Genomic DNA, 25,946 nt, shown 5'->3' on the forward strand with positions numbered 1-25,946 from the left:
GGATTTCTAAATGAATCTATCAACCACCTTTTATATTTTTTTTAAATTCTTTTTTTTTTTTTTTTTTTGGTTGATCATGGGGCTTGAACTTTGGGCTTGGGCGCTGTCCCTGCGTTCTTCAGCTCAAGTCAAGCGCTCTACCACTTGAGCCACAGCACTACTTACCTTTTATGTTTTAAAGTGAAGGGAGTAATACTGTACTTTCATCAAAAGGAGAAGAAAGACTGAAGGGAGGAAGGAAGGAAAGTAGGGAGGGAAAAAGGGAAAGAGGGAAGGAAGGAGGGAGGAAGGGAGGAAAAGAAGGGAAGGAGAGAAAGGCTGTCCAAGCTGAAGTTATTTTTAGAGATAAAAGAACAAGTTCTGACTTACCCTCAAATGGTTCAGCTGGAAAACACCCCTACCTTATGCAGCACCCCGCCATCCCCACAGACACACACATAAAGGAGAGACAAAGTATTAATACTTAGGTGGCTGAGTAAAGAACATATAGAAAAATCTTTATTCTATTACTGCAAATTTTCTTCAACTCCCAACTATTTTGGACTGAATGGCTGTATAGAGTTGAAATTCGATGTCTCCACTCCACTCAGCCCAAACACACAGGATGGGAACTTTAGCAGCTCTGCCTGCAGCTATCTCCCGCTGCAGCCAGTGCGCAGGAGGAGGAACCCTGCATGTCCTCTCCAGAGCCCCATTATCTTCACAAATTAAAAAAAAAACAAAACAACACCCCTAATCTGATGCCTCATTAGTTTACCAGTTATAGCTGGGCACCAGTGACTCACGCCTGTAATCCTAGCTGCTCAGGAGGCTGGGATCTGAGGACCACAGTTCAGGTCCGGCAGAAGAGTCCTGGTAAGACTCTTACCCCCAATTAACCACCAGAAAACTGGAAATAGTACTATGGGCTCCAAGTGGTAAGGCACTACTTTTGAGCAAAAAAGCTCAGAGTCAGCGCCCAGACCCTGAGTTCAAGCCCCACACTTGACATAAATAAATAAATAAATAAAAAGTTATGCCAGGTCCCAGTGGTTCACACATGCCTACAATCCTAGCTACTCAGGAGCCTGAGCTTTGAGGATCAGGGTTCAAAGCCAGCTCGTGCAGGAAAGTCTACAAAACTCATCTCCAATTAACCACCAACAATACTGGCAGTGAATACGACAGATCACTAGCTTGGGTAAAAATGCTCAGGGATAGCACCTAGGTCCTGAGTTCAAGCTCCAGGATCAGTCCAAGAACAAAACAAAACATCGAAAAAGAAACCCTACCATTAGAAGTGTTCCATCAGTGGGAAGTGGTGAGTGGGTGGATCTATCACCACTAAGAAACTACTCGGGCACAGGCTCTTTCTGGGGCTAGTTTCTGACTGGTGATTTGCATACTGTCAGCACAGATCTTAGCAATGATGAAGCTGCCAGAAGATATTATGTCTTGTCTTTTAATGCGACCAAATCATAACAGGCTCTTAAGATTTAACCCTGAAAGACAGAGGAGCACATCTTTCCCTGACAAAGAGTCAATAGATTCTGGACCAGGGATCAAATAGAAGCTTTGAGGGCAGCACCCTCTACAAGCTTCTGAGTGGCATCTCTTGATTCCTAGGCTAGAAAGAGCACACATCAGTGTCTCCTCACTGTCTGCTGATCAGACAATCGCACTGTGAGCGAGGGCTGTCTGTGCTCATGTATAATATGTTCCTTCTATGGAAGCTCAACATTAATGGCCTCCAATAAGAGCACTCACCACAGAGGTTGGAGGTGGGGTACAGCTCTACCCCCGACAACAGGCTTTTGTAAGCATGTGCCACATCAGTGTCCACTGCACTATGGCTCATCTGTGCCAGGGCTCTTCATAGGCGTGCTGGGAAAACTGGAGAAATGACACCTGCCGATGGTTCTCAACCCGCCAGGCCTGAGAAGAGCTATAAATACAAGGGCACAGCAGTGTTTTACAAAATGCTTTAAGCTGTAACCACCTCTTTCTTTGGAAATGGAGAGCTCGCGAGGATGAGAAGAGGGCTGCTGTGTGCTGATGCCACTTGGCACAAGCTCTAGAGAGCCTGGTCTAACACCGTTTGTAACCCACAGAATCTCAAGTTGTACAATGGTTTCCTGGAACGCTCTGAGAAAACAGCAACAAGGGAAAGCCACGGAGATCCCACAACACTTGTCACCATCAGCATGGACAAACAAAAGGATAAAACCCCCGCAGCCATGGAAGGAAAAACCCAAGTGCACAGGGACAATGTTCCTGCTTGCTCCCAAGCCTATGTGGCCTGCAAAAGTGGCAGTGCTGGACGGTGGCTCTGCTGGATGGTGGCTGTACTGGACTGTGACTGTACTGGACGGTGGCTGTACTCGACAGTGGCTGTACTGGGATGCATCAGCTTGCACAAAAGTTTAGCCTTGGCTGGGCGCTAGTGGCTCACGCCTGTAATCCTAGCTATTCAGGAGGCTGAGATCTGAGGATCATGCTTCAAAACCAGGCCTGGGCAAGAAAGTCTGTGAGACTCTTATCTCCAATTAACTAGGAGAAAACCGAAGTGCACTGTGGCTCAAGTGGTAGAGCGCTAGCATTGAGCTAAGGAGCTGAGGGACAGCACCCAGGCTCAGAGTTTAAGCCCCATGACTGACACCCCGCCCAAAAAAAAAGGTTAGCCTTGGCTAAGTCAACCTCCATAGCTGTGAAAAATGGGGGAAGGAGTGCCTGGGGGAGCAGATCAAACTTAGGGGAAACAAACTTAATCAAAGCCCAGCTGTAACAAAGGGCACTGGTCATATTTCTAGCATATCGCATCCCATAGGTTGGCTAGGAGCCTGCATTTTCACAACTTTTCAGAGGGAGTGAGTGCAAGGAGGAGGAACAAATACTTCACAAGCACTACTGAGGCTGCATCCCAGGATGCCCTGCTGTACAACCAACATTTGAGAGAGGTTGGCTTTTCAGGGAGTCAAAACCCCAGCATGGGAAAGTGGCAGGGTTCTTACGTGTGTGTGTGTGTGTGTGTTTCTCTCACAACCACTACACTTCACACTGAAGATCATTAAAGGTTTCTGAACTACAGAGAAAGGACAGCAGAGTTAAGGAAATAAGTCAGAAGTTGCTCTGGGACGCACAAATGCCTACATGCAATAGGCTTTCGGCACATGATTATCCTCCACATCAAGCAACTGGAAGACTTTTCAAAATAAAAGCAGAGGAAAGATTTATTTTGTTATAAACAATACACTTTCCATTTGGCTTAAAGGTTATATGTGCATAAAGAATGATTCCTGCTGTGAGGGCAGGGTGGGGAAGAAGCCTGGGCTGAGCAAAGAAAACAAGCAGGCACAACAACAACAAAAACAGCAAACCAACCCAGAGAAATGGTAGCCAGGGTTCCCAAACAATCTTAAATGCATTGGGATGTTGTAGGGGTACAATGTGAGGTTAAAATCAGTTTCCCATAACCAGAAAGTCTCTCTCTCTTTTCTTTTTGTGCAGTGCACAGGTGAAGAGCTGGGCAGAGAAACCATCTGTCTTGAAGGCCTATGGAAGGTGAGGGGTCAGGGCAGGGGAAGGCTGAAAATCCCATTGGGGAAACTGACAGCAAATACCAGTTCAAGGCTCAGGATGGGCATATGGGTATGTGGTGTGTGCACATGTGCACACGCACGCACACGCATACACATACCCCCCACAAGGGTTATTTGAAACAAAAGCAGCAAACAGGTGAAGGCATGTGTCTGCTAGATGCTTCAGCCAGGCCACCCCCTGGAATGGATTGACAGGAACTGAGATTCTCAGCAAGGAGGTTCCTGCAAAGAACTCGGGACTGAGTGTCTTCTCATAGTTCTTAATTACACTGGGCCTGGGCACTGGAAACCTTTGTTCAAGTCCACTCTAGGTGCCAAGATGGCAGAAGTAATAATCAGGTTATGAACTGCTCAGTCAAATAACCTGCCTTTTCCTAAGTTTTAACATGAACATTTATAACATGTTTTACTAAATCATAATGTTAATGCTTTCTCATTGGGACAAGTAACAGCTGGGTCAAAAACTGGTATATCAAGTAGGCACCAGTGGCTCACACTCAAATCCTAGCTACTAAGAAGGCTGAAACCTGAGGATCAGGGTTCAAAAGCCAGCCTGGCAACAAATCTGAGACTATTATTAATTTCCAATTAACCAGCAAAAACCTGGAATTGGTCAAGTGCCAGCTTTGAACGAAAATGGCAAATGAGTGTGAGGCTCTGAATTCAAGCCTTAGTACCAGTACATGTGTGTACACAGTAACTCAAGACATGCGTGGCTCACTAGAACAAAACACTCCCATGACTCTGTGACCAGCTACTCTAGAAGAGTGTGCTGATGCACAGGAAGCACCACTTACAACTGGAGCCTGCCTGATGGCCTGGCAATGGAGGAGAGCAAGCAGGAGATGGGGTCAGCCACCCTGGCCTGGCTGCTCCTTCCTGCTGGGGGCTGGGCTATCTTCTCTGCCATTTTTGCATCCCAGTGGAGAATAGCCTTTTCGGCTCTCTTTCTAGAGTGGGTGCTGTGCAGTGCAGAAGCCTGCACAGCAGCCTGGAGCTAGAGCCCGGGGAGAGGATGTGTCAACTGCCCTGACCTGTGTAAAGAGTGATCTGTGAGCAAAGGCATGGCGGTTCTCTAGCTCCCAAGAGCTAACAGCCTGGGAAATAGGAAAGTAAAGTGACTCAAATGGGTGTGTGTGCGTGTGCGCGCTCGCACTTGTACCAATCCTGAGGCTTAAACTCAAGGCCTGGGTGCTGTTCCTGAGGGTTTTTTCCCTCCCTCCCTTCCTTCCTCCCTCCCCAAGGCTAGCTAGCACACTAACACTTGAATCACAGCATCACTTCCAGCTTTTTCTGGTAGTTAAATGGAGATAAGAATCTCATGGACTTTCTTGCCCAGGCTGGCTTTTAACTGCAATCCTCAGATCTCAGCCTCCTGAGTAGCTAGATTATAAGCATGAGCCACCAGCCTCAGGGTTTTTTTTTTTTTTTTTTGTGTTGTTTCTCCCCACCTCCAATATTGGGGTTTCAATTCGGGGACTTGTGCTTACTAGACAGGTGCTCTACCCCTTAAACTACCCTCTTCTCCTGAGACTCCTTTGCTTTTAGTTATTTTCTTTGGACAGGCCTTATATTTTCTCTCTGAGCTGCCCTTAGATTGTGATGTTGCTCCGGCCTACATCTCCCACACAGCTGGGATTACATGAATGCACTATCATACCTGACTTGTTTGTTCAGATAAGAGTCCCACTGACTTTGTGCCCAGGATGGCTTTGAACTGTGGTCCTCCTTACCTCAGCCTCCCAAACATCTGGAGATTATAGCTGTGAACCGCTGTGCTTGGAAGACTTTTGGCTTTTAATGAAAAGGAAGATATTGTTGCCAGGCATGGGTTGCTTACACTTGTAATACTAGCTACTCTGGAGGCTGTAATCTGAGGATCACATTCAAGGCCTGCATGAGCAGGAAACTCTGTGAGACTTAGCTCCAGCAAAACACGAAGAAAGCCAAAAGTGGAGCTGTGGTTCAAGTGATAGAGCACTTAGCTTGTGCACAAAAACACTGGGACAGCGCCAAGGCCCTGAGTTCAAGGGCCTTCTTCTCAAAGAAAAGAAAAGAAAAGAAAAGACACTGCAAAGGATGGACTTGTCCAAAACCATTCTTAAGGTAGTTCCATGGGTTCAGGGCCATCAAAACTTGAGCAAGAGAAATGAAAATACAGAAATGTGGTGGAGACTCAGCAGTAGGAGACCCCTCGGGAGACAGCAAGGATGCTTGAAAAAGTTCCAAGCCCAGAGCACAGGATCTCCAGCCCTCCCGCATCCGCAGCTCCTCAGCTCCCCGCACACCTGACATAAGCCACAGCTCGGCGCATGGTTTTACTGGGCTTACACCGTGGTCATTACGCAGGAAGTAGAATCAAACTCTTCCCCCATGCTCAATAAGATTCGTGGTATTAAGAACGACCTACGAGCCCAGGCACAGCGGTCATGCCCACAGATTCAGCTGCTTGGAAGGTAAAGAGCATGAGGAGGAGATGGAGAACCTGAGGCTCACAGTTCTCGGCCAACCCAGGGGAAAAAAGGGAGACCTATTTTCAATCAATAGACCTGGTGTGGTAGCTTATGCCTGTGATCCCCAACTATGCAAGACGCATGAAGACAGGACAGTTAGCCAGGTCCAGAAAAAAGTGAGATTTTGTCCAAAAATTCACAATAGCAAAAATAATTATTGGCATGGCTCAAATGGTACAGCAACTGCCTAAGAAGTGTGAGAACCTGAGAGTTCAAACCCCAAGCCGGGTGCAGATGGCTCATGCCTGTAATTGTAGCTACTCAGGAGGCTGAGATCTGAGGATCACGCCTCAAAGCCAGCCTGGGCAGGAAAGTCCGTGAGACTTTTTTGTTGTTGTTGTTGGTCGTGGGACTTGAACTCTGGGCCTGGGCACTGTCCCTGCAGTCTTCAGCTCAAGACCAGCACTCTACCACTTGAGCCACAGCGCCACTTCCGGTTTTCTAGTGGTTTATTGGAGATAAGAGTCTCACGGACTTTCCTGCCTGGGCTAGCTTTGAACCGTGATCCTTAGGTCTCAGCCTCCTGAGTAGCTAGGATTACAGGCGTGAGCCACTGGCACCCAGCTTGTGAGACTCTTATCTCCAATAAACCAACAGAAAACCAGAAGTGGCGCTGTGGCTCAAGTGGTAGAGTGCTATCCCTTGAGCTGAAGAGTTCAGGGACAGCACCCAGGTCCAGAGTTCAAACCCCATGACAGACCAAAAAACCAAAACCAAAAAACAACCAAATGAACAAAAAATAATATGAAAATTTCCCCCAAACGGGGCTGGGAAGGTGGCTCAGTGGTAGAGCGCTTGCCTTGCATGTCTGAGGCCCTGGGTTCGATTCCTCAGCACCACATAAACAAAAAGAAAAAAGCTGGAAGTGGCGCTGTGGCTCAAGTGGTAGAGTGCTAGCATTGAGCTGAAGAGCTGAGGGACAGCGCCCAGGCCCAGAGTTCAGCTCCACGACCAGACCCCCCCCCCCCCAAAAAAAAGAAAGTTTCCCCCAAAGGACAAAATATAAACTCTGCGCAATCACATTATCCATTTTAAACACCTAACTCACTACTTTCTACAAAACAGTCATAACAAGAATTTGTAAATACGCACTTAGCATTTGGGAAAATAGCAGAGAACTATTACACAAAAGGACAAGAGTCTATTTTAGTTTGAGTCTCAGAAGAATATACTGGCACAGGACACACACCCCTACTTGTAAACTTGTATGTGTTAATGCAGTGCAAATGCTCACACACACAGCCCGTCACTCCCAGAGTCATGTTGTTCTGCTTCATCACTACACAGACAGGAACCAACTTTTCTCCTGACTCACTGGTCAGCTTACTTGGCCCAGAGAAGCAAGAATGTCTGAGTTCTGATAGGGAAGTTCAGTCCACAGAACGGAACCAATAGGGACATTCTGATCAACAGCACAGAAGAACCCACACTCTCTCCCAGGCCACTCAGGTTGCAGATGTGCAGGAAGGTGTCTTAGAACAACCCATCTGGCAAACACAGGAACAAATGGGTGGCTAAGCCCAGCCTTAATTTCTACAAAATTGAAAAAGGGAACAAAATATATGCTGTATATGTTATTAAGTTAAAATATCAGCCAGGTGTGAGTAGCTCACTCTTCTTAGGAGGCTGAGATCTGAGGACTGTGGTTCAAAGCCCCCTGGACAGAAAAATTTATCGCCAATTAACACCAAAAAGCCGAAGTGGGGCTGTGGCTCTCAAGGGATAGAGTGCCAGCCTTCTTCAAAAAAGCTCAGGAACAGTACCCAGGCCCTAAGTTCAGCCCTCAAGACTTAAAGGCTTTGTTTACAAAAGTTTCTCATGGGTTTTAGTGCACCTCATTCACACACTTGTGGGAGGGAGAATCAAGTTCTGATCATGGGAGCTGTGTGCCTGAACCCACCAAATACCAGGGGCACCAGGGGCACCAGATGTACGCCACTCCAGCCTTCTAAGATAAGCACAGCACATCAAAGTCACCATTTGTTGTCTAACTCAAAAAATTCCAACTCTTGTAGATAGGAACAAAGAGAACACTGGCTGCAGCTGAAATACAGAGCAAAAGCATCACCAAAGGAAAAAAAAAATCTTTATCTTAATATTGTTGAGAACGTCTCAGTGGAGCCTCACTCATACAGCAGAGGCACAGGACAGAAAATTCCAGAGGCTGTTTTGAAGATAATAAAATAGCATATGACAGTGACTCACTAACAGACGAAAAGAAAAAAGAAATCCACAGAAGCCACAGGAAGCTCACAGTGCTAGAGATCTACCAGCTCCCAGCCGCCTCCAGCCTCTGGGCCTCCAGTATTCACACCCTCCCATGTTTGTGTGCACGCATGCACATGCACACGAGTGTGCATTCCAACTTCAGTGATTGTTTTGAAGTCAATATGCAGTTGGCTAATGGATTACTCCACTGCTAAAGCCATTATTTTATTCTTGATTAGCTCAATAAACCTGCTGAGAAAAATAAGCAATGGGTTTCAATCTTATAAATAATCTAGAACACAGAACCACTGTTCAAACACTACTGATGATTTATTGCCCACAATAAACAGAACAGGAAAGCGAGTGTGTCACAACGAACTCAAGTCCTGTCTTGCTATCTTGAGCACTTGAGTTAACGAGGGATTTCTGTCCATGACACAAAGTAGAAGCCCTGGAGCATCAAGGTTTCAGCTGGCCTTAAGCACAGCAACGTGACCGTGTAAACCAATGCAAAAGAAAAGCTAAAAAAACAGCTGAAGTTTTCAGTTTTTTTTAGGATAGATAACTAACTCTGTGGGCACAATGTACTCCCAAGTCCATTATTCACATGTGAACACACCCATTTCATTTATAACAAGGCTGTAAATGTGACATGAGGAAGTACTAAAAGCTGGGCACCTGTGGCTGACACCTGTCATCCTAGCTACTCAGGAGGCTGAGATCTGAGGATCACAGTTCCAAGTCAGCCCAGGCAGGGAAGGTTGAGAGACTATTCTCTTTAATCAACCACCAAAAACAGCTGCAAGCAGAGCTGTGGCTCAAGTGGTAGCACGTCTAGCCTTGAGCAAAACAATTTGGGGACTGCACCCAGGTCCTGTGCCCAGCAAGCTCCAGGCCCTGAGCTCAAATCCCAATAACCACCAAAAACACAAGAAAGGTTTCTATTACTTGTTCTTTCTAGTCCATTAGTTCAGTGGTTTTTAAACTACATAAAATGCTTCTTTCTGTAACTGCTCCCCCCAAGATGTCTTCCCCAAAAGTAAGCAGTTGTTTCTGAGAGATCAATGTCCACTTCTCAAAACAACACTATTAGTTCTTACTCTATTTTCAGAGCAATAGTCAAGGGTTTCCTCCAATAACATTAAAATGAACCAATTATTTAAGGAGTATAACTTCGGGCACATAGTAAAACTTCCTGAGGAGGCAGTTAAGTAGTGGGTTTGAACTCAGCACTTTGGCCTCATGTGGCTATTTTGGGGGGGGGGGGGGGGTCCGGTCGTGGGGCCTGAACTCTGGGCCTGGACACTGTCCCTCAGCTCTTCAGCTGCTCAAGGCTAGCACTCTACTACTTGAGCCACAGCGCCACTGCTGGCTTTTTTCTTTTTGCTTATGTAGTGCAGAGGAATCAAACCCAGGGCCTCACGCAAGCAAGGCAAGGCTCTACCACTGAGCCACCTTCCAGCCCCACATGGCTGATATTTTACCTATACCACTTGAGTTGCATCTCTGGTTCTGAAAAGTTGTGTATTTTTTAAACATCAGCAAACTAGGTTTTCAAGTCAGTATAGGTTCACAGATCACATAAGGCAAAAAAACCAAAACAAAACACACACACACACACACACACACACACACACACACACACACACACAAATATAGAAACACTAAGATGTAAAATATAACCTCAAAGTGAGTTAACTGTAATCACAAGTAATCCAAATTTTCAAGTCTTACTAAAGACCCACTCAAACCTATTTGTTTTACCAGCTCATAAAATGAGCAATCTTAGGTTTAAAAGTCGTAAATGTTGACAGGACGCTGGTGGCTCACCCCTGTAATCTTAGCTTCTCAGTAGGCTAAGACCACGGTTCGAGCCAGTGAGGCAGGAAATTCCATGAGACGCTTTATCCCCAATTAATTACCAAAAGAGCCAGAAATGGTGCTGTGGCTCAAGTGGTAGAGAGCCCAGGCCTTGAGTTCAAGCCCCAGGACACACACACACACACACCCTTAAATGTCTCCAGTCTAAGACACAGATACACACACACCCTTAAATGTCTCCAGTCTAAGACACACACACACACACACACACACCCTTAAATGTCTCCAGTCTAAGACACAGACACACACACACCCTTAAATGTCTCCAGTCTAAGACACACACACACACACACACACACACACACACACACACACACACACACACACACACACACACACACACACACACACACACACACACACACACACACACACACCCCTTAAATGTCTCCAGTCTAAGTCACCAGATACCCAAGATCCAGGTAAATCCTGAGAAATACCAATTACTAGTATCCTTGCAGGGGGCATTTACATTCACCAGTACTTCATATCCAAAGCATTGTACAAAGGAGTTGTTGTTTAAAAAAGCACCTTGAATACAGCACAGCCTAGGGTTCCCATCTCAACATTTCCCTTTTTTCTGAATTTTGTAGGATATAATTGGATTCAAGAGTACACTCCCCGCTCCGGCTTTGCCTAAGATTCTGTAATATATCTCATAACGTCAAAGCACTTGCATGCCATTCTCACTAGTTCTTATATGTAGTATAAAACCAAAGACAGACCTAAAGTATTGATACTGACAATAAATAGCCAAGGCCCTCACTTTAAAAGTCATGTTGTTTCCTAATACCTTCTTTCCTTTTCAAATACCGATGCCCTAAGTTTCTAAGTGCCAATGATTTAACAGTTACAGGCAGGCAGGGAATTGGCTTAAGATTATTTTAGTTAAAATGAGACCACTACACCAGACAAAATGTGCACACAGTTCAGACTCTTAGAGCTGACAGAAGAACTGCAAGGTCCAGGGCAACCCCAGCTACAAGGTGAGACCTTGTCTTAGGCAAAGAAACAGAGTAAAACACCAAACACACACAAAGAACAGCTAGAGTGGAGTCTCTGCTTGGTTTATTGGGAAAAACTCTCAGCACTGGAATCACCATGGGATCACAGCACTTGCTGCCAAAGGCAATGACTTGAGTGGAAAATTCCAAATGTTTGTATCTATGCAGGGTAAGATATTAGAAGACGCAATACAGCAGGCACAGAAACACCTCGCCTTTTACCCATCTCATCCCTCAGCCTCTCAGAGGCTTTATATGTACAAAGGATGCCAGTAAAAAGAAAGCAGCATCTGAAAATAATGTAATGGTAAAGAACACATAAGCGCAGGTAGCTCATGCCTGGAATCCTACCTACTCAGAGGCTGAGCTCTGAGGATCGCAGTTTGAAGCCAGCTGCAGCAGGAAAGTCCATAGACCCTTATCACTAATGAACCTCCAAAAAGCCAAAAGTGGAACTGTGGTTCAAGTGGGAGAACACTAGCCTTGAGCAAAAAAAGCTCAGGGGGGCTGGGAAGGTGGCTCAGCGGTAGAGCGCTTGCCTTGCATGCATGAGGCCCTGGGTTCCATTCCTCAGCACCACATAAGCAAAAAGAAAAAAGCTGGAAGTGGCGCTGTGGCTCAAGTGGTTGAGTGCTAGCCTTGAGCTGAAGAGCTCAGGGACAGCGCCCAAGCCCACAGTTCAGGCCCCAGGACCGGACCCAAAAAAAAAAAAAAAAGCTCAGGGGCAGCACTGAGGCCCTGAGTTCAAGCCCCAGAAACACCCCCCACCCCAAACACACACACTATAAAGCTCATATTAATAAAAGAACAGAGGGGTTTGGAGGTGTGGCTCAGATGGTAGAGCACCAGTCAATGAGTGAATTGTGAGATACTGAGTTTGAGTGGGGTACAAAGGATGGGATTCAATCTTTTCAAAGAAAAAAGGTTTCTATCAGAACAGAAACAGGGTCTAGCGTAGTGTAACAAACATGACTGCATGCCACAAAGATACTGAGAAGGGCAAAGATTTTTATATGAAAAAAGACAGGAGTTACTGTGTTTAGAGGAAAGAAAGGAATGGAAGATGGGGAAAGAAGCCATATTGAAAAATTCTCTGATTTGGAACACTTTGCTGGTAAAACAGTTCAGAACTTCATGAAGACAACACGGTTGAGAACAGGTGTGCCACACTGGCTTTGGGCTGGCTGCCCACAGGCCCAGCACACAGGATGCCAGTGTCTCCTGGACGTACTGTATCTTTGAACCATCTGGGAGCTTATTAAATGCAGATTCTGCATCAACAGATATGGACAAAAAAGGGGCCTGGGAGACTGCAATTTTCACAAGTTCTCAGATAACAGACAGAACATGCACTGGTCTGGGCCCGTCTCTGTGGGCAGTCAGGTTACACAGTATTGGCATTATAGATAAACGACAGAAAACCAATTATCTGTGTGTGGGGTGGGGGGGAGAGGGTATACTTGAACTTAGGGACTCATACTCTCAACTTGGCTTTTCCTGCTCAAGGCTGGCATTCCAGTATTTGAACCACACCTTCACTTCCAGCTTTTTGCTGGCTAACTGAAGATGCAAGTTTCAAAGGATTTTCTGCCCAGGGTTGGCTTTGAACCTGGATCCTTAGATCTCAGCCTTCTGGGTAGCTAGGATTACAGCTGTGAACCACTGGCACCCAACAAAAAAGTAGCAATCTTAAGTACGGTCATATGGCTGTAACAAATCTGCTTATTCTCAGTAATCTCAGCCCATTCAGGAAGTCCATATTTTGTTATGGAACATTAGATTAAGTATTAATAAGGTAAGATAATTGTTTATCTAAGGTTATAATCTGAGATTAAATAAAACTTGTTGACAGCTCCTACTGAATGCTAGAGTCATTTTTTAACCTCTTAATATTAATAGAAGCTTGATTACTCATTCTTAAAGCCCTTTCTCAACAGTACTTATTCTTTGCTGGGAGAATATGCTCATATAAATGACATTCTGACTGAGGAAAAGGATCATTATTATCCAGTAGTTACATATGTATTTCACAGAATTCATTTCCAGAACATGTGGTTGAGAAAGGTAGCTTTGTTGTTGTTTTTCAAATTGAACATTTAAATCTCCCAACTTTCCATCCAATCACCCAAAGTAAAAAACAAAACAAGTCACTGGTCTCTTGGTACCAGTCCAACAGTAACGCTTTCTGAATAGAGAAAATGGAGAGGAAAAGGCAGGCTTCCATACTCATGTGGCCAAAGTGGACCTGAGATGCTTTTCCAATTCTTTGCTAACATTTTACTATTAATTTTACATTTTATGAGCAAATGTTTAAAAAGAAAAGGGACAGAGAAAATAAATGACAGGATATTTGCCCAACCATGATACTAAAAGACTAGACACCTCAAATGCCTAAGAGCCATTCAACTAAACCTCCATAAACAGCTGGTTTCCATAATCACAGCCACCATTTCCACTGCAGTGGACAGCGGCATGCAATGAGAAGCCAGATTTAGCTCCTGTGTAGTACACACCAGAACTGAAGGTGCTAGAATTGTTGCTGTCCACATTCCAGAGGCACCTTCCTCTGACATAACTATATGAAATGAACAGGTAAGGAGGAAGAATGACTGGGCTAGAAATATGGCTTAGAGGCAAAGCACTTGCCTAGAGCATGCCTGATATGTCATGTTCAATCCCCATGGCAAAGTAAATAAACACATACATAAATGTCATCTTATCTAAATTTCGAAAACAATCCTAAGGGCTCAAAACGATGAACCTATTTTACAGACCTGGAAAATAAAGGACAGAGGACTTGAATGATCTGCCTGTGGCCCACAGAAAGTGAGTGGCAGACGGGGCAAGGACTGTCACTTTGCTCTGAACAACCCCTGAAGGTTGCACAAGCCTTGTATGAGGATGCTCTCGTGAGCACTGATGAAACAAATCCTCATCATTTCAGAAAAAAATAATTTGGAAGCTCTTGTCAGGATTGACCTCAACTTCTCTGCACAGCTCAAAGCGGACTGCATGGTTCAAAGAGACCATCAAGTACTATAGTTACTGGTTAGGCCAAGAATAGAACACAGGTCTGCTGACCCTTGCTCTGATGCCCAATCAGGCATCTTCTTTTGGATGTGAATACCCTTATGATGTTTCAAGTCACTTGAGAATAGTGAAGAAATGAGTTTACAATTCTGGTGCACAGAATGTGGGAGGCATCTGGGTAACAGGGACTTGCTATAAAAAAGGGAAAAGCCATAGGAAGATTTCTACCAAGGAAGCTTTTGGACCAAGAAGGGCGGTACCTGCAAAATGCTTCATCTTCTATGACAAAAAAGAAAGTGACCTTTCCCTCCCCTTCCTGAAGGCTGTGAATGATTAGCCTGCCTATTCTGATAACTAAGGAAAATACCAGGAATACCTCTCCTAGCTGATTAAAATGCTTACAGATTTACCCAACTACCAAACTCCACCAAAACAATCAAGAAGGCAGGGACTATAAATGTGCAGGAAAATTACACCGTTGCAAACTGCACCTCTTTACTCCAATGACAGACCCTGATGAGAGGCTGGAAATAGTCAGGGTGTAATGCCAGGAGCAGGAACGGCCACGGCGGGGGAGTGACGGGACAGTCTTGGGAAAGAGGACCAATGAGCCAGCTCACAAGGCCAGTGCGCCAGATCCCCAGTGGAGAACAGGCAGGGTGTTGTTCACTGAGTCAGACACCATCGATAAGAAAGGGCAGGGTGAGAGGGCAGATTAGAAGAAACTGTCTAATTTTTAAGTAGAAGAAACAGATTAGAAGTATCTGAACTAGATTACAGGTAGCATAGGTCTGTTTCCACTAAGGAATACGGAAATTGGCATTACCAAATGGAAGAAAGTAGACCTTGGGCTACACACTGTGGCTCACACCTGTAATCAAAAGGCTGAGATCTGAAGACCGCAGTGGTTCAAAGCCAGCCCAGGCAGTTAAGTCCATGAGACTCTTATCAACATTAAAATACCAGAAAAGCCAGAAGTAGAGCTGTGGCTCAAGTGGTAAAATGTTAGCCTTGGGACAGAGCCCAAGCTCTTAATTCAAGTCCAGGGCTGCACATGCGCGCACGTGCACAAGCATGCACACGCGCGTGTGCACACAGAGTAGACTTTTTTTTTTTGGGTCCGGTCGTGGGGCCTGAACTCTGGGCCTGGGCACTGTCCCTCAGCTCTTCAGCTCAAGGCTAGCACTCTACCACTTGAACCACAGCGCCACTTCCGGCTTTTTTCATTTTGCTTATGTGGTGCTGAGGAATGGAACCTAGGGCCTCAGGCATGCAAGGCAAGCGCTCTACCACTGAGCCATAGACTTTTGATTTAATATCAATCATGCCATCATAAGTTTATTTTAAAAACAGAAAGACTCCGTGAGTCAAATTCTTCATAGTTCATAATTGCAAAATGAACAAGGGAAAAAGGCTTGATTTGAGGTTACAATCTGGCAAAAAAAAAAAAAAAAACAACTTTAGAACAAATCTATTCACTGATTGTTTTTTTCAGCCAAACCAAATCTCCTACACTTGGGTCAAAACATTTTAATTTTTAAAAGTATAGGCCAATCTTAAAAGAGTTGAGACTCCCAGAAATCTTAAGAGTATTTATTTTGCTGTATCACATTAAATACCTCTTTACAATCTGTTCTAGGAGAATAAGTTGATTTTATTTATATCATATAGATTTTATATGGTTTATATAGATCGGTTTCATGATATATTTTACTTTAATATTCAGTTTTGTCTCTAACCATTCTCAATGACCCATCTCAGCATATTTAGATGCATAATACACATTAAAATTTAATCTAATTACCATTGACTGATGCAAGCCATCAGTTTATACTAGACTATACTTGAAATCTTAGAATCTACCCTTTTATGTGCTGTCTCTGTCTCTTAAGGTACCAGATAGTAAGAGTCCAGAAAAGCAGATGTTTTTTTGTTTTTTGTTGCTTTGGGTGCCAATCTTGATACTTGAACTCTGGGCTTAGGTGCTGTCCCTGAGCTTTTGTGGCAAGACTAGTGCCATACCACTTGAGCAGAACTCTATTTCTGGCCTTCCTAGCACTTAATTGGAATTAAGTCTCTTGGACTTTCCTGCCGGGGCTGACTTTGAGTAACTAGGATTTACAGGTTTGAGTGACCTGCACACCTAGTTTTAACAGTTTAGTGTTTTTTGCTTCTTTTTTTAAAGAAATCAAAATTAAAGAAGCAGTCAGTAAATGCCATCCAACAGAAAACAAAATTGAAAAACAGCAGGAAACTCTCCATCCAGTTTTATAATGGATATTCTTCATTTCTACTTCCTTAAAAAAAAAAAAAAAGCCCCAAACGCAGGTAGATTAAATATCAATTACAACCATCCCCCTAGGTCAGAAGAACACTTCCGGTGAGGGGCCAGCCGGAGAGGTGGGTGGTCCCGCTCCCTCCCGCTGTCCCCAGCGCCTGAGTTTGGGGCCGCGGCTGCAGGGGCTGCAGGTAACCGAGGAGCCCGCTCCAGCCTCACCTTCACAGAATCTCACCCCGCACCCTCCAAGTTGATCGGAAGTGTTTGTCAGACCTCACCCCCAGCCTGGTGAAAAAACCAATCGTTTTGAAAGTACCAGGTTAGCACTTTATAAAGCCCTTGTCTGTTCCAGTCCAATGAAAAGCGCAAACTTCGGGGGCCGGAGAATTAAGGACTTAGAGCTACACTTCGGAATTAAATAAAAGGAAACCCAACAGAATTCAAAGTAGAGCGCCAGGCCTCTCCGGTCCGTGGTCGGCCCGGTGGGTTTCTGTCAATTACCCAACCCAACTGTCTTTAAGGCGACACTTCCGATTTCGGCGCGGATGGGAGCCTGGGGGCGCGCTCACCCCCGGGGCGGGGGGCGCGCTCACCCCCGGGGCGGCGGGCGCAGCCGGGCACCGGGGCGGCCGAGTCCGCGCCCCGCGCCCCGCGCCCCGCGGAAACCATTTCGTGAGATGAGCGCGGAGAAGCCGCGGGAGCGGCGGGGAAGCGAGTTACGTAAAGTCCGCCACTCACCGTTTCCTTATTGGGAAGCAGCTCCTTGCGGATTCGGAAGAAGTTCTTGCCGTACTGCCGGAGTCCCTTCACGAAGCGCTTCTGCGATCAAGAGAAACAGGGCGGTGTGAGCACCAGCACCGACACGGGACGTCAGCGGGGGCCGGGCCGCGGGTCGCCGGGCCGGGGTTGCCGGCCGCCGGCAGGCCCGCGGGCCTGGCTACAGGAAGGCCGTCCGGTCCGGCCGCCCGCCCTCCGCCCACCGAGAGATAAACAGCGACCACCCTGCGCTGTGACCCCGCAGCGAGCCGCCCCCGGGGCTCCGCTCTCACCCCCAAGGCCACCGGGGCGGGAAGGGGGCGAGCCGGGCCAGCGCCCCTCTCCAGGGCACCCCGGAGGCGGCGAGGCCCCGTCCCGAAGCCCGGAATTCACGGGGAAGGCGCCGACGTCGCGGAGTCCTTCCTGAGCCCCAACCCGCCAGCCCGTCCTCAAAGCCGCGGATAAAGACCCGCCCGCCCCTCCCGCCGCCCCGCGCAGTCCCGGACGCGCCCCGGCCCGGACTCTCACTTCGCCCCGCTCCCCGCAGCCCGCGCCGGCCCAGCCCCACCTCGGAGCCCCGGCGAGCCGAGCCCAGCCGGCCCCACAGCTACAGGTAAGCGCGGCGCGGGCCGCTGTCCCCGTCCCCAGCGCCGGCTCCACAAAGCGCAGGGCGGAGGCGGCCGCGGGCGGCTCGGCGTGTGACCGCGGCGGGGCCGCGCGGCGCGGGGCGCGGGGGGCGCGGGACCGGGGCCGCAGCCGCCGCCGCCGTGGGAGGACGGGAGGAGGCCGAGCGCTGCGCAGAGCCCCGCACGGCCGCGGGCGGCTGCAAAAGGCGGCCTGGATCGCGGCGCCGCCCTCCCGGCTGGGGCCCCGCGCTTGGCCTCGGCCCCGCCCCCGGCCCGACCCCGCCGGGCGGCCGGAGCCTCCTGCCCAGCCCGGCCTACAGCTCCGGCCCGCAGAAGCACCCAGGCGGCCGAGCTAGAAACTTCCGCCCGGCTGCGGAGAGCACAGAGCCGCGAGAGCGGGGCTGGAAAGAGCGCGGGGCCCCGGGGGGAAACAGGGCCCGGAGAGCGCGAGGCACGGTCTCCGGCCAAGCTCCGGGCGCACCCGCCGCGGGCCTTCACAACCCCGCAGAACCCCGTGGCCCCTTCCAGGGGCCCAGGCCCTGGCTGGGCCGGCACCGTGGGGCGTCCCTCCACCGTCCCCCAGGCAGAGGGCCTCTCTCCTCCCCCACGTTGGAGGCGTGCAGGGCAAATCCAGGGGAGGGCAGAACTTGGCCTTTGAGAACCATCTGCAGTTTGCTTGTTTAAGGTCTCACCCCTTGCCAAGGTATGACTTTCAATGTGGTCACACATAGTTCAGAGGAAACATCTGCCAGGGCACCACGCAAAGCATGCTGTCCTCTGGGCTGAAGAAGAGTGACTTGTGTTGCTGAACAGGAGAACTGTCACGATCAACAGGCACCCAGCACAGTGTGGACAGCAAGGAGATGGCCCTGCTCACGGGGCGCTCCAATCTGGCCCAGCACTGCCCACAGGTAAACAGAGGGATCTGGAGCCAGGAAGGTAAGGAGAGGAATAAAGGGAGGGTGGAGCTATGGGGAGGAAGCACCTCCTTCCTCCTGTTTGCTGCAGTCTCAGCAGAAGTAACCAGGAAGAGCTCCAGCCTGTCAGGTGGGACTCAGCCAGGAGGGGCTTATGGAACATTCTAGAAACTGCCAGGAGATAAGGTGTGCAGAAGGAGGGCCTGTGATAAGATAGAGGCCGGTGAGGATCAGGTTGCAGAGTCACTAAAAGTTAAGATCCTACTGGAAGGCGAGCAGAAAAGACTGGACAGGGCTGCTCCAATAGCATCAGGGACAGCTGAGGCTAAGACACTAGTGACACAGCACCCGGGCCGTGTGACATGAAGAGCACCTGAACTCATTCTTGAAGAATTTATGGAGTACATATCATTCAGAGGGATTTAAAGAAAATAATAATAATAAAAGTAGCCATGGGCCACATTTTAAACTGCCTCATTTTGGTCAGCTAAGATAAATGTGTGTGGCATCACTCACTACACAATGTTCTCAGACAGTACCTGGCCAACCTGGAGTAGTGAGTGAAACAGCGGAGTCCAGGAGAGAACCGGCCTTTGCAAAGGTGGAGAGTGGGAGAGTCTACACGGTTGAGGTAGGCCACCTGGCATCCCACCCGATGGTGGAGAAAAGCTAATTCTGGACGTGGGATAACAAGGTAGACATGGATAAATGAGATCTGAACCTGTTTCTTCATTTATCGTGAGGGAATCCTCTGAACATTATTCCGCACAGCAAGTAGGTATTAAGTACCTGCTGAAGAACCCTCACATCTTTTTATCCCCAAACCTGTGAAGGAAATGCCATTATCGTGCCCATTTTATGGACTGAGGAAGGAGCTGAGGAAGTTAAGCAGCCAGACTGATGTGAGCAAATCCTCAGTCAGCATTCAACACCCCACGCTCCTCGCCCCTGCTACTCCCTGCAGATGCGGCCTGAAGGGCTGACTGTTTCTGTTATGGCGCTATATCATTTCTGGCTTTGTACTTCTCAGCTGATCCACCCTCCTTCCTGGCCATCCTAGGCCAGGCCCTCAGCTTCTTCCTAGGCTCTAGCTTGTTAGCCACCATATACCCTGTTACAAGCCTTTGTCCAGGATTTTCCACAACTGAAGATTTTACCTTAAGTCTCACATGATCTCCTAGCTCCTGTCTAACAGCAGCATTTTGACCTGCAAGGTAGTGTTTAAATCCCTTGCCTTGAATTCAAGGTCTTCTAGAATCCTGTTCCTGCCTCCCTGTCCAATTACATGTCTAAACATGCCAGCTGGCCCACAGTTGAAGGATCACCAAAGTTCATCTCAAACCCAGGCTTGAATCCATCCCACTCCAGGGGTACTTCCCCAACCAGTGCCTCTCTCAGTCATTTGCACTTTAAGGTCTCATTTACCCATGGGGTCCATAGGCTCTGCAGAGAGAGGACTCCTCTCCTATGCTATTTGGCCTCCCCATGACTCTAGGCAGTTGGCATTCACCAAGTTTTTAAGTATAAGTGAAATCAACTATGAAATAAGGTCATGTGCATGGTCAGAGTGGATCTCTTAGCTCCACCATCAAACTCTCCTGGTTTTCTATCACTTGTGTAATTCTCTATTCAACTTCTGAATTTTATGCATTTCCCCCCCATCTCTAAAGTTTTCTTTTTTCTTTTTTTGGGGGGGGTCCAGTCGTGGGGCCTGAACTCTGGGCCTGGGCGCTGTCCCTCAGCTCTTCAGCTCATAGCTAGCATTCTACCACTTGAGCGACAGCGCCACTTCCGGCTTTTTTCTTATGTGGTGCTGAGGAATCGAACCCAGGGCCTCGAGCATGCAAGGCAAGTGCTCTACCACTGAGCCACCTTCCCAGCCCCAAAGTTTTTTCTTAAGCTTCTAGTCTCCCTTCCCAATATTATTTTTCTGTTCCCCAGCTTTAAATATCACCTAAAATTCTCACTGGTATTTATAAGGCATCCAATTGAGAACTCTCACTTGACTGTGTTGTGGGCACCTCCAACTACTTCCAGAAGTAGGAATTTGACATCTGGTGGTATATTCCGACCGGTGCTGTTACTTCTCTATGGAAAGCCACAGGCCTCAAAACCAGCAAAACATCTGCTTCTCAGACACCAGCCTTTACCTTGTGGTTTACCAGAAATGCAGAGTAGCCTGTGAAATCGAAACAAAGCCAGGCCCCTCTGAGCCAAGAGTGACTGGAAGAGGTCAATTTGTGGAACCTGCTTCTGAGGCAGAATCTTTCGCTCTTGGATGTTTCCAAGACGAATTTAATAATTACATATTGACTGATAAATAGAATGGTACTGTAAGCCTCTAAATGAAAGTTCATGGACACGGTCTGTTTCTTAACAATCTCTACAAGTTAAGCTGGAATTAAACATTTCCAGTACTGAAATTCAAGGTTGTATGTAATACTTCAGTGTCCATTAGTGCTGCTGTCCCTGATAGCATATAAAAATTAGATGGAATGCCAGGCTGCCAAGGTGAAGGCAAAGGAAGAATGTATGCCTATAAACATCTCAGAACTGGCTCTGTCCAGCTGCCGGCACCTAGATGCCCTGTTCTCAGCTCTGCTCTTAGGGCCTGCAGTGCACCCACACTCACACGGATCAGGGTCTTGGGAAGTTAGTGCTTGATTCTCCTGTGCTCTTCACCAACCTGACAGCACCTGGAAACAGGCAACATCTTTTCGAGTCCTCTTATCACTATAGCCAGGCAAGAACCAAATAACTATTTATGGGATGATTATTCTTTATTTTATATTATAACTTAGTCATGGTTGTGCTCCAAGCTTTCAATGTACAGTTACAGTTTTCTATTAGTGACCTGAAATATCCCATATCAGTTGCTGTTGGTCACAGGACTGGTCCCTGAGCTCTTTTTGCTCAAGGCTAGCGCTCTAACCACTTGAGCCACAGCTCCACTTCCAGTTTTCTGGTGGTTAACTGGAGATGACTGTCTCATGAACGTTCTTGCCCAGCCTGGCTTTGAACCCATAATTCTCAGATCTCAGCCTCCTGAGTAGCTAGGATTACAGGGATGAGACTCTAGTACCTGGTGAAGAATTTTCTAATGGAGAAATTTTCACTCTCTCTCTCTCTAAAATGTACATGATGGGGGGCTGGGAAGGTGGCTCAGTGGTAGAGCGCTTGCCTTGCATGCCTGAGGCCCTGGGTTTGATTCCTTAGCACCACATAAGCAAAAAGAAAAAAGCCGGAAGTGGTGCTGTGGCTCAAGTGGTAGAGCGCTAGCCTTGAGCTGAAGAGCTGAGGGACAATGCCCAGGCCCAGAGTTCAGGCCCCACGACCGGACCCAAAAAATAAAATAAAATAAAAATAAAATGTACATGATGGGGCTGGGAAGGTGGCTCAGTGGTAGAGTGCTTGCCTCCCATGAATGAGGCCCTGGGTTCGATTCCTCAGCACCACATAAGCAGAAAAACCTGGAAGTGGTGCTGTGGCTCAAGTGGTAAAGCGCTAACCTTGAGCCAAAGAGCTTAGGGACAACACCCAGGCCAAAATAAATAAAAAAAAAAATGAAAATAAATAAATAAAATGTACATGAATTCCAAACTTAGACATCTAGGAACCTAGTCTTTGTTTGAAACCTAGTCTCTTTTAAAATGGGAGATACAGGAATAAAAATTACTTTGGGCAGGAATAAAAATTAATTGAGCCGAATGTAGTAATAACAACATCATCTCTTACTATCAAGTCATATGTTGAGAATTCCTTGTGCTGTTTCAGAGCCTCCTCCCGCCCCCAAGACATGTGCCTGTGGGCCACAAGGGTCTCACTGACCCACCAAGTGTCTTGCCTGGCCAGCAGCCCCCACTACTAGCCTCTCCTCCACCCCCCCTCCCCCCGGCAGTACAACCACCCGTGGGGTTGGCTGTCATGATCTGAAAGGGAGGGAAGCGTTGCCTAGCATAGCATTGAAAGTAGCTGTGTAGAACCCCGTGTAGGCCCTGCCGGTTCATGAAGGAACATGGCCAGTGCCCCCTGTGCAGTGCTTCAGTTCCTTGGCAGTCATCACAAGCCCCTCAGGAGGCAGGACTATGCCCATTTCCACTTGCAGATGGGGAGGACTGCTCTAAGTGCTTGAGCCAGGGCAGGAAGGTCACAGTGATCTGTGGTAACAGCCAGGGCAGGGCCTAGGAATGAAGTCAAGGGTACAGATTGTGGCAGTGGGCGACTGTTGCCTAGGTTTGTATTTCAACATATTGTGTTCTCAAAAAAAAAAAAAAATCTCTACCTGCTCAAGTGAAGGCTGTCTTTATTCTTGTCTCAATCAACCCCAGCCACTAGCCATAAAAGTTACCCACCTAATTCAAAACCATTACTCTGAATATATTAGCTTAGAAGCAGATATGAGAGTACTGGGCAAGAGAGTTAAGTTCTCTATAGGGTCAGGTACCTGGTGTGTCCACCCTCAAACTCCCATCATGGCTCCTGCTGGTGTGATCTTGGGTGCTGGATCTAACCCCTGCCTGTAGCAGGGCAGAAAGCAGAGAAGGGACCAGCTTGCAAAAGTGACTGAAAGATACCTCTGCATTAACCCCTGGCTGAGAGCTTTCAAAATTAACTCCCTCTGGTGAATTTTAACTAGTGTATCACAGTCAGAAACACCCCGTGACTTCTGAAAAGCGATGTCTAGTCAGTCTTCTTACATAACTGTTTAGAAAACACTGTGGGTATTAAAATGAGTCCCACTGTGAAAATGGCTCCTTTTGCTCTACCCCGTTTTCTGCACAGAATTTTCTTAATAACTTATTGGTCCTCTGGGGGGATGGAGAAGCAGGCAGATATGCAAGCAAGCCTTCCTCAGCTCTGCCCCCTCCCTTCCTAGGGACACAAATGCAAGGCCATCAGCCAGGCACTAAGAAGGACATACTCACAGCTCTCTGGAGCTCTACAGCAGCAGGAGAAAATGAGGGGTAGGGTGAAGGATGAGTGGTGTCATGTGACTCATACCCATTCAGCAACTGACTGACAGACAGCCCCTAGGGTGAGCGCCTACTGCGGCTTATCCAAGTTTCCAGTTTCTTACTGATGCCCATCACCCCATATCTGAAACATTTCCCTCTGGAGATTTCTGAGCACACTATTTGGAGACCTACCACTTGGCCTGGGTTTTAAGTGTTTACAATTAATGAAAGGGTGGCTAGTATAAAGTGTTAATTTTGCAATAAACAGTACCACAACCAATTTGCCTTGCAGGGGGCCTCCATTCCTAATTTCTGTCTCCATTTTAAACACATTTTGTACTGACTAGCGTTATTCCAGACTGGCTAGTTGGAGCTTAAGGACGACAGACAGGATGACATTCTGACTCGTGACTTAGATGCATGACTTTTGATGATGATTTTCAATCAAATCTCCCTCTAGATTTGACTCTTTATCCTAGCTCAGACTTGAACCCACACTTCTTATTCACAGTAATGTCTTCCACAGCCTCATGTCTGTGTCCACAGTCTTCCTCACAATCTCAACTTGGAAACCACAGAGTTCTAGCACACATTCTCCCCCCAACAGCTCATTTACCAACTGCAGAAAACGATCAGTGTTTTTGCAATTCCTGGACCCGTATGGTCCCCTCCACTGCAGACGCAGTGACAGTGGCAGCTGAGGCAGCAGAGGTATACCATCACCACACGCTTTCCAAGACCAGTGTTACCACTCCACAGGTGAGGAATGAGCAGAGGTGAGTTATCCCACCCCACAGCTAGTCGTTCTCAGGGCCAGGGTTCAAGTCCAGGGAGAAGGAAAAGCCATGCTGGTAAGACAGTTGTGTCTGGCACCAAGGGTATGAGCTCGGTGCTTTGCATGCCCATTCATTTCAGGAGGCCTTTACACGGCCCTAGCCAGGGCTGCACGGAAGAACAAAGCTTCTTCCCTTTGTTCCCGTGTTCACTGGGCTGCAGGCTCATCACCTTCACCTGACCTCTGGCAAAATTCTTCCTGGGCTCACTTCTGGTGGCACCGCCCTCGTACCCCTGCGACCTCAGGCACCTCTCCTCAGTGGATGAATTCTGTGAAGGACACTCCTAGAACCGGTCAGGCACTAAATCTCCTCTAAACACCCTATCCTCATGCCCTGTAGGGCCCAGCTCTGCCTCCTTTGCCACTTGCAAGACTTGAGCTACTACTCACAGATCCATCCATCCTCAGCCCTGCCCAGGAAGATCTGGCATGCGAGCAGGTCTGTGCAGACTTCAGTCCCGTCTGCAATTTCTCCTAGCTTCGCTCTTCGTGCCCTCCTCACTCCCTGGGGCCTTCAGCTGCCAGCTGCAGTAGACATCAGCTAAAAGCAATGCCCACCATGCTCTCTCCTGCTGTGTGCTCCCTTCCCCAGCACTTTCGTGAGTCTCCCTCTACAATTCTTGTCTGTGTTCATTCTTGTGTGGGTTCTCTCTGATTTGGGGGGGGGGGGGGGCACATCATTCTCGTCCCCAAGTTCAGGGGCCTCTACATACCCTTTCTCCCCCAATATCCCAATTCTGGCACTCTTAACTGGTTCCACTCTTCGTCTGGGAATTACCAGCCCACAGCTGGGTTTCCAGCAACCCTAGTCCACATGGTATTGAGACTACCACCTCAGTGCCCCAACCTAATTCCAGACTCTTAGTTTTTGTCAGTACTGTTCTATCTTTTCCCATCTTCAGCTCGTCTTTCTTTTGCCCACATACATCAATTCCACTAATATTTAATAAGTGCTAATTACAGTGGAGCCACAAAATAAGAGTGTATTACAACAGTGCTTTGCAAAGAATAATGCAGCTTAAATGCCACCCCTGCCATGAGGCCCACTTTGCTTATTCTTCCTTCTCTGAACAGCAATTGTGCTCTTATCTATACATCTTTCACTGAATTGTGCATTGCTCTCCAGGAACAGCTGAGTGTTCTGTCTTATAAATTTCATGTTGGTACACACTTGGAATGCCAGCATGTGGGAGGGAGGCAGAGGCAGGAAGGTAATTCATATGAGGCCAGCTTTGGCTACATAGAGAAAAATGAATGCTTATATACATACATAATTTAAATTTGAAGCAGTATGATACTTAATAGATGAATGAATGAATTTACTAACACTGTTAGTAAATGTGTTATAATAACAATGCAACTATA

At 47.4% G+C, this 25,946-nt stretch overlaps 1 protein-coding gene across 5 annotated transcripts in view; it reads right to left on the minus strand.

The window, feature by feature from the left end:
- Positions 1–25,946, minus strand: part of Rere (arginine-glutamic acid dipeptide repeats) — a 394,753-nt gene that overhangs the window by 36,838 nt on the left and 331,969 nt on the right. For 3 of the 5 annotated variants that reach the window (XM_042695750.1, XM_042695749.1, XM_042695751.1), the window contains one exon: positions 17,231–17,311. In XM_042695750.1, the coding sequence (XP_042551684.1) occupies positions 17,231–17,311 (81 nt within the window). Of the gene's footprint in view, positions 1–17,230; positions 17,312–17,641; positions 17,664–17,816; positions 17,830–25,946 lie in introns of those variants that run through there. The other 2 variants (XM_042695754.1, XM_042695752.1) reach the window with 2 other exon arrangements.

This window comes from Dipodomys spectabilis, unplaced genomic scaffold (genome assembly GCF_019054845.1).
Source record: "Dipodomys spectabilis isolate Male_0828 unplaced genomic scaffold, ASM1905484v1 ptg000188l, whole genome shotgun sequence".
NCBI classification, from domain to species: domain Eukaryota; kingdom Metazoa; phylum Chordata; class Mammalia; order Rodentia; family Heteromyidae; genus Dipodomys; species Dipodomys spectabilis.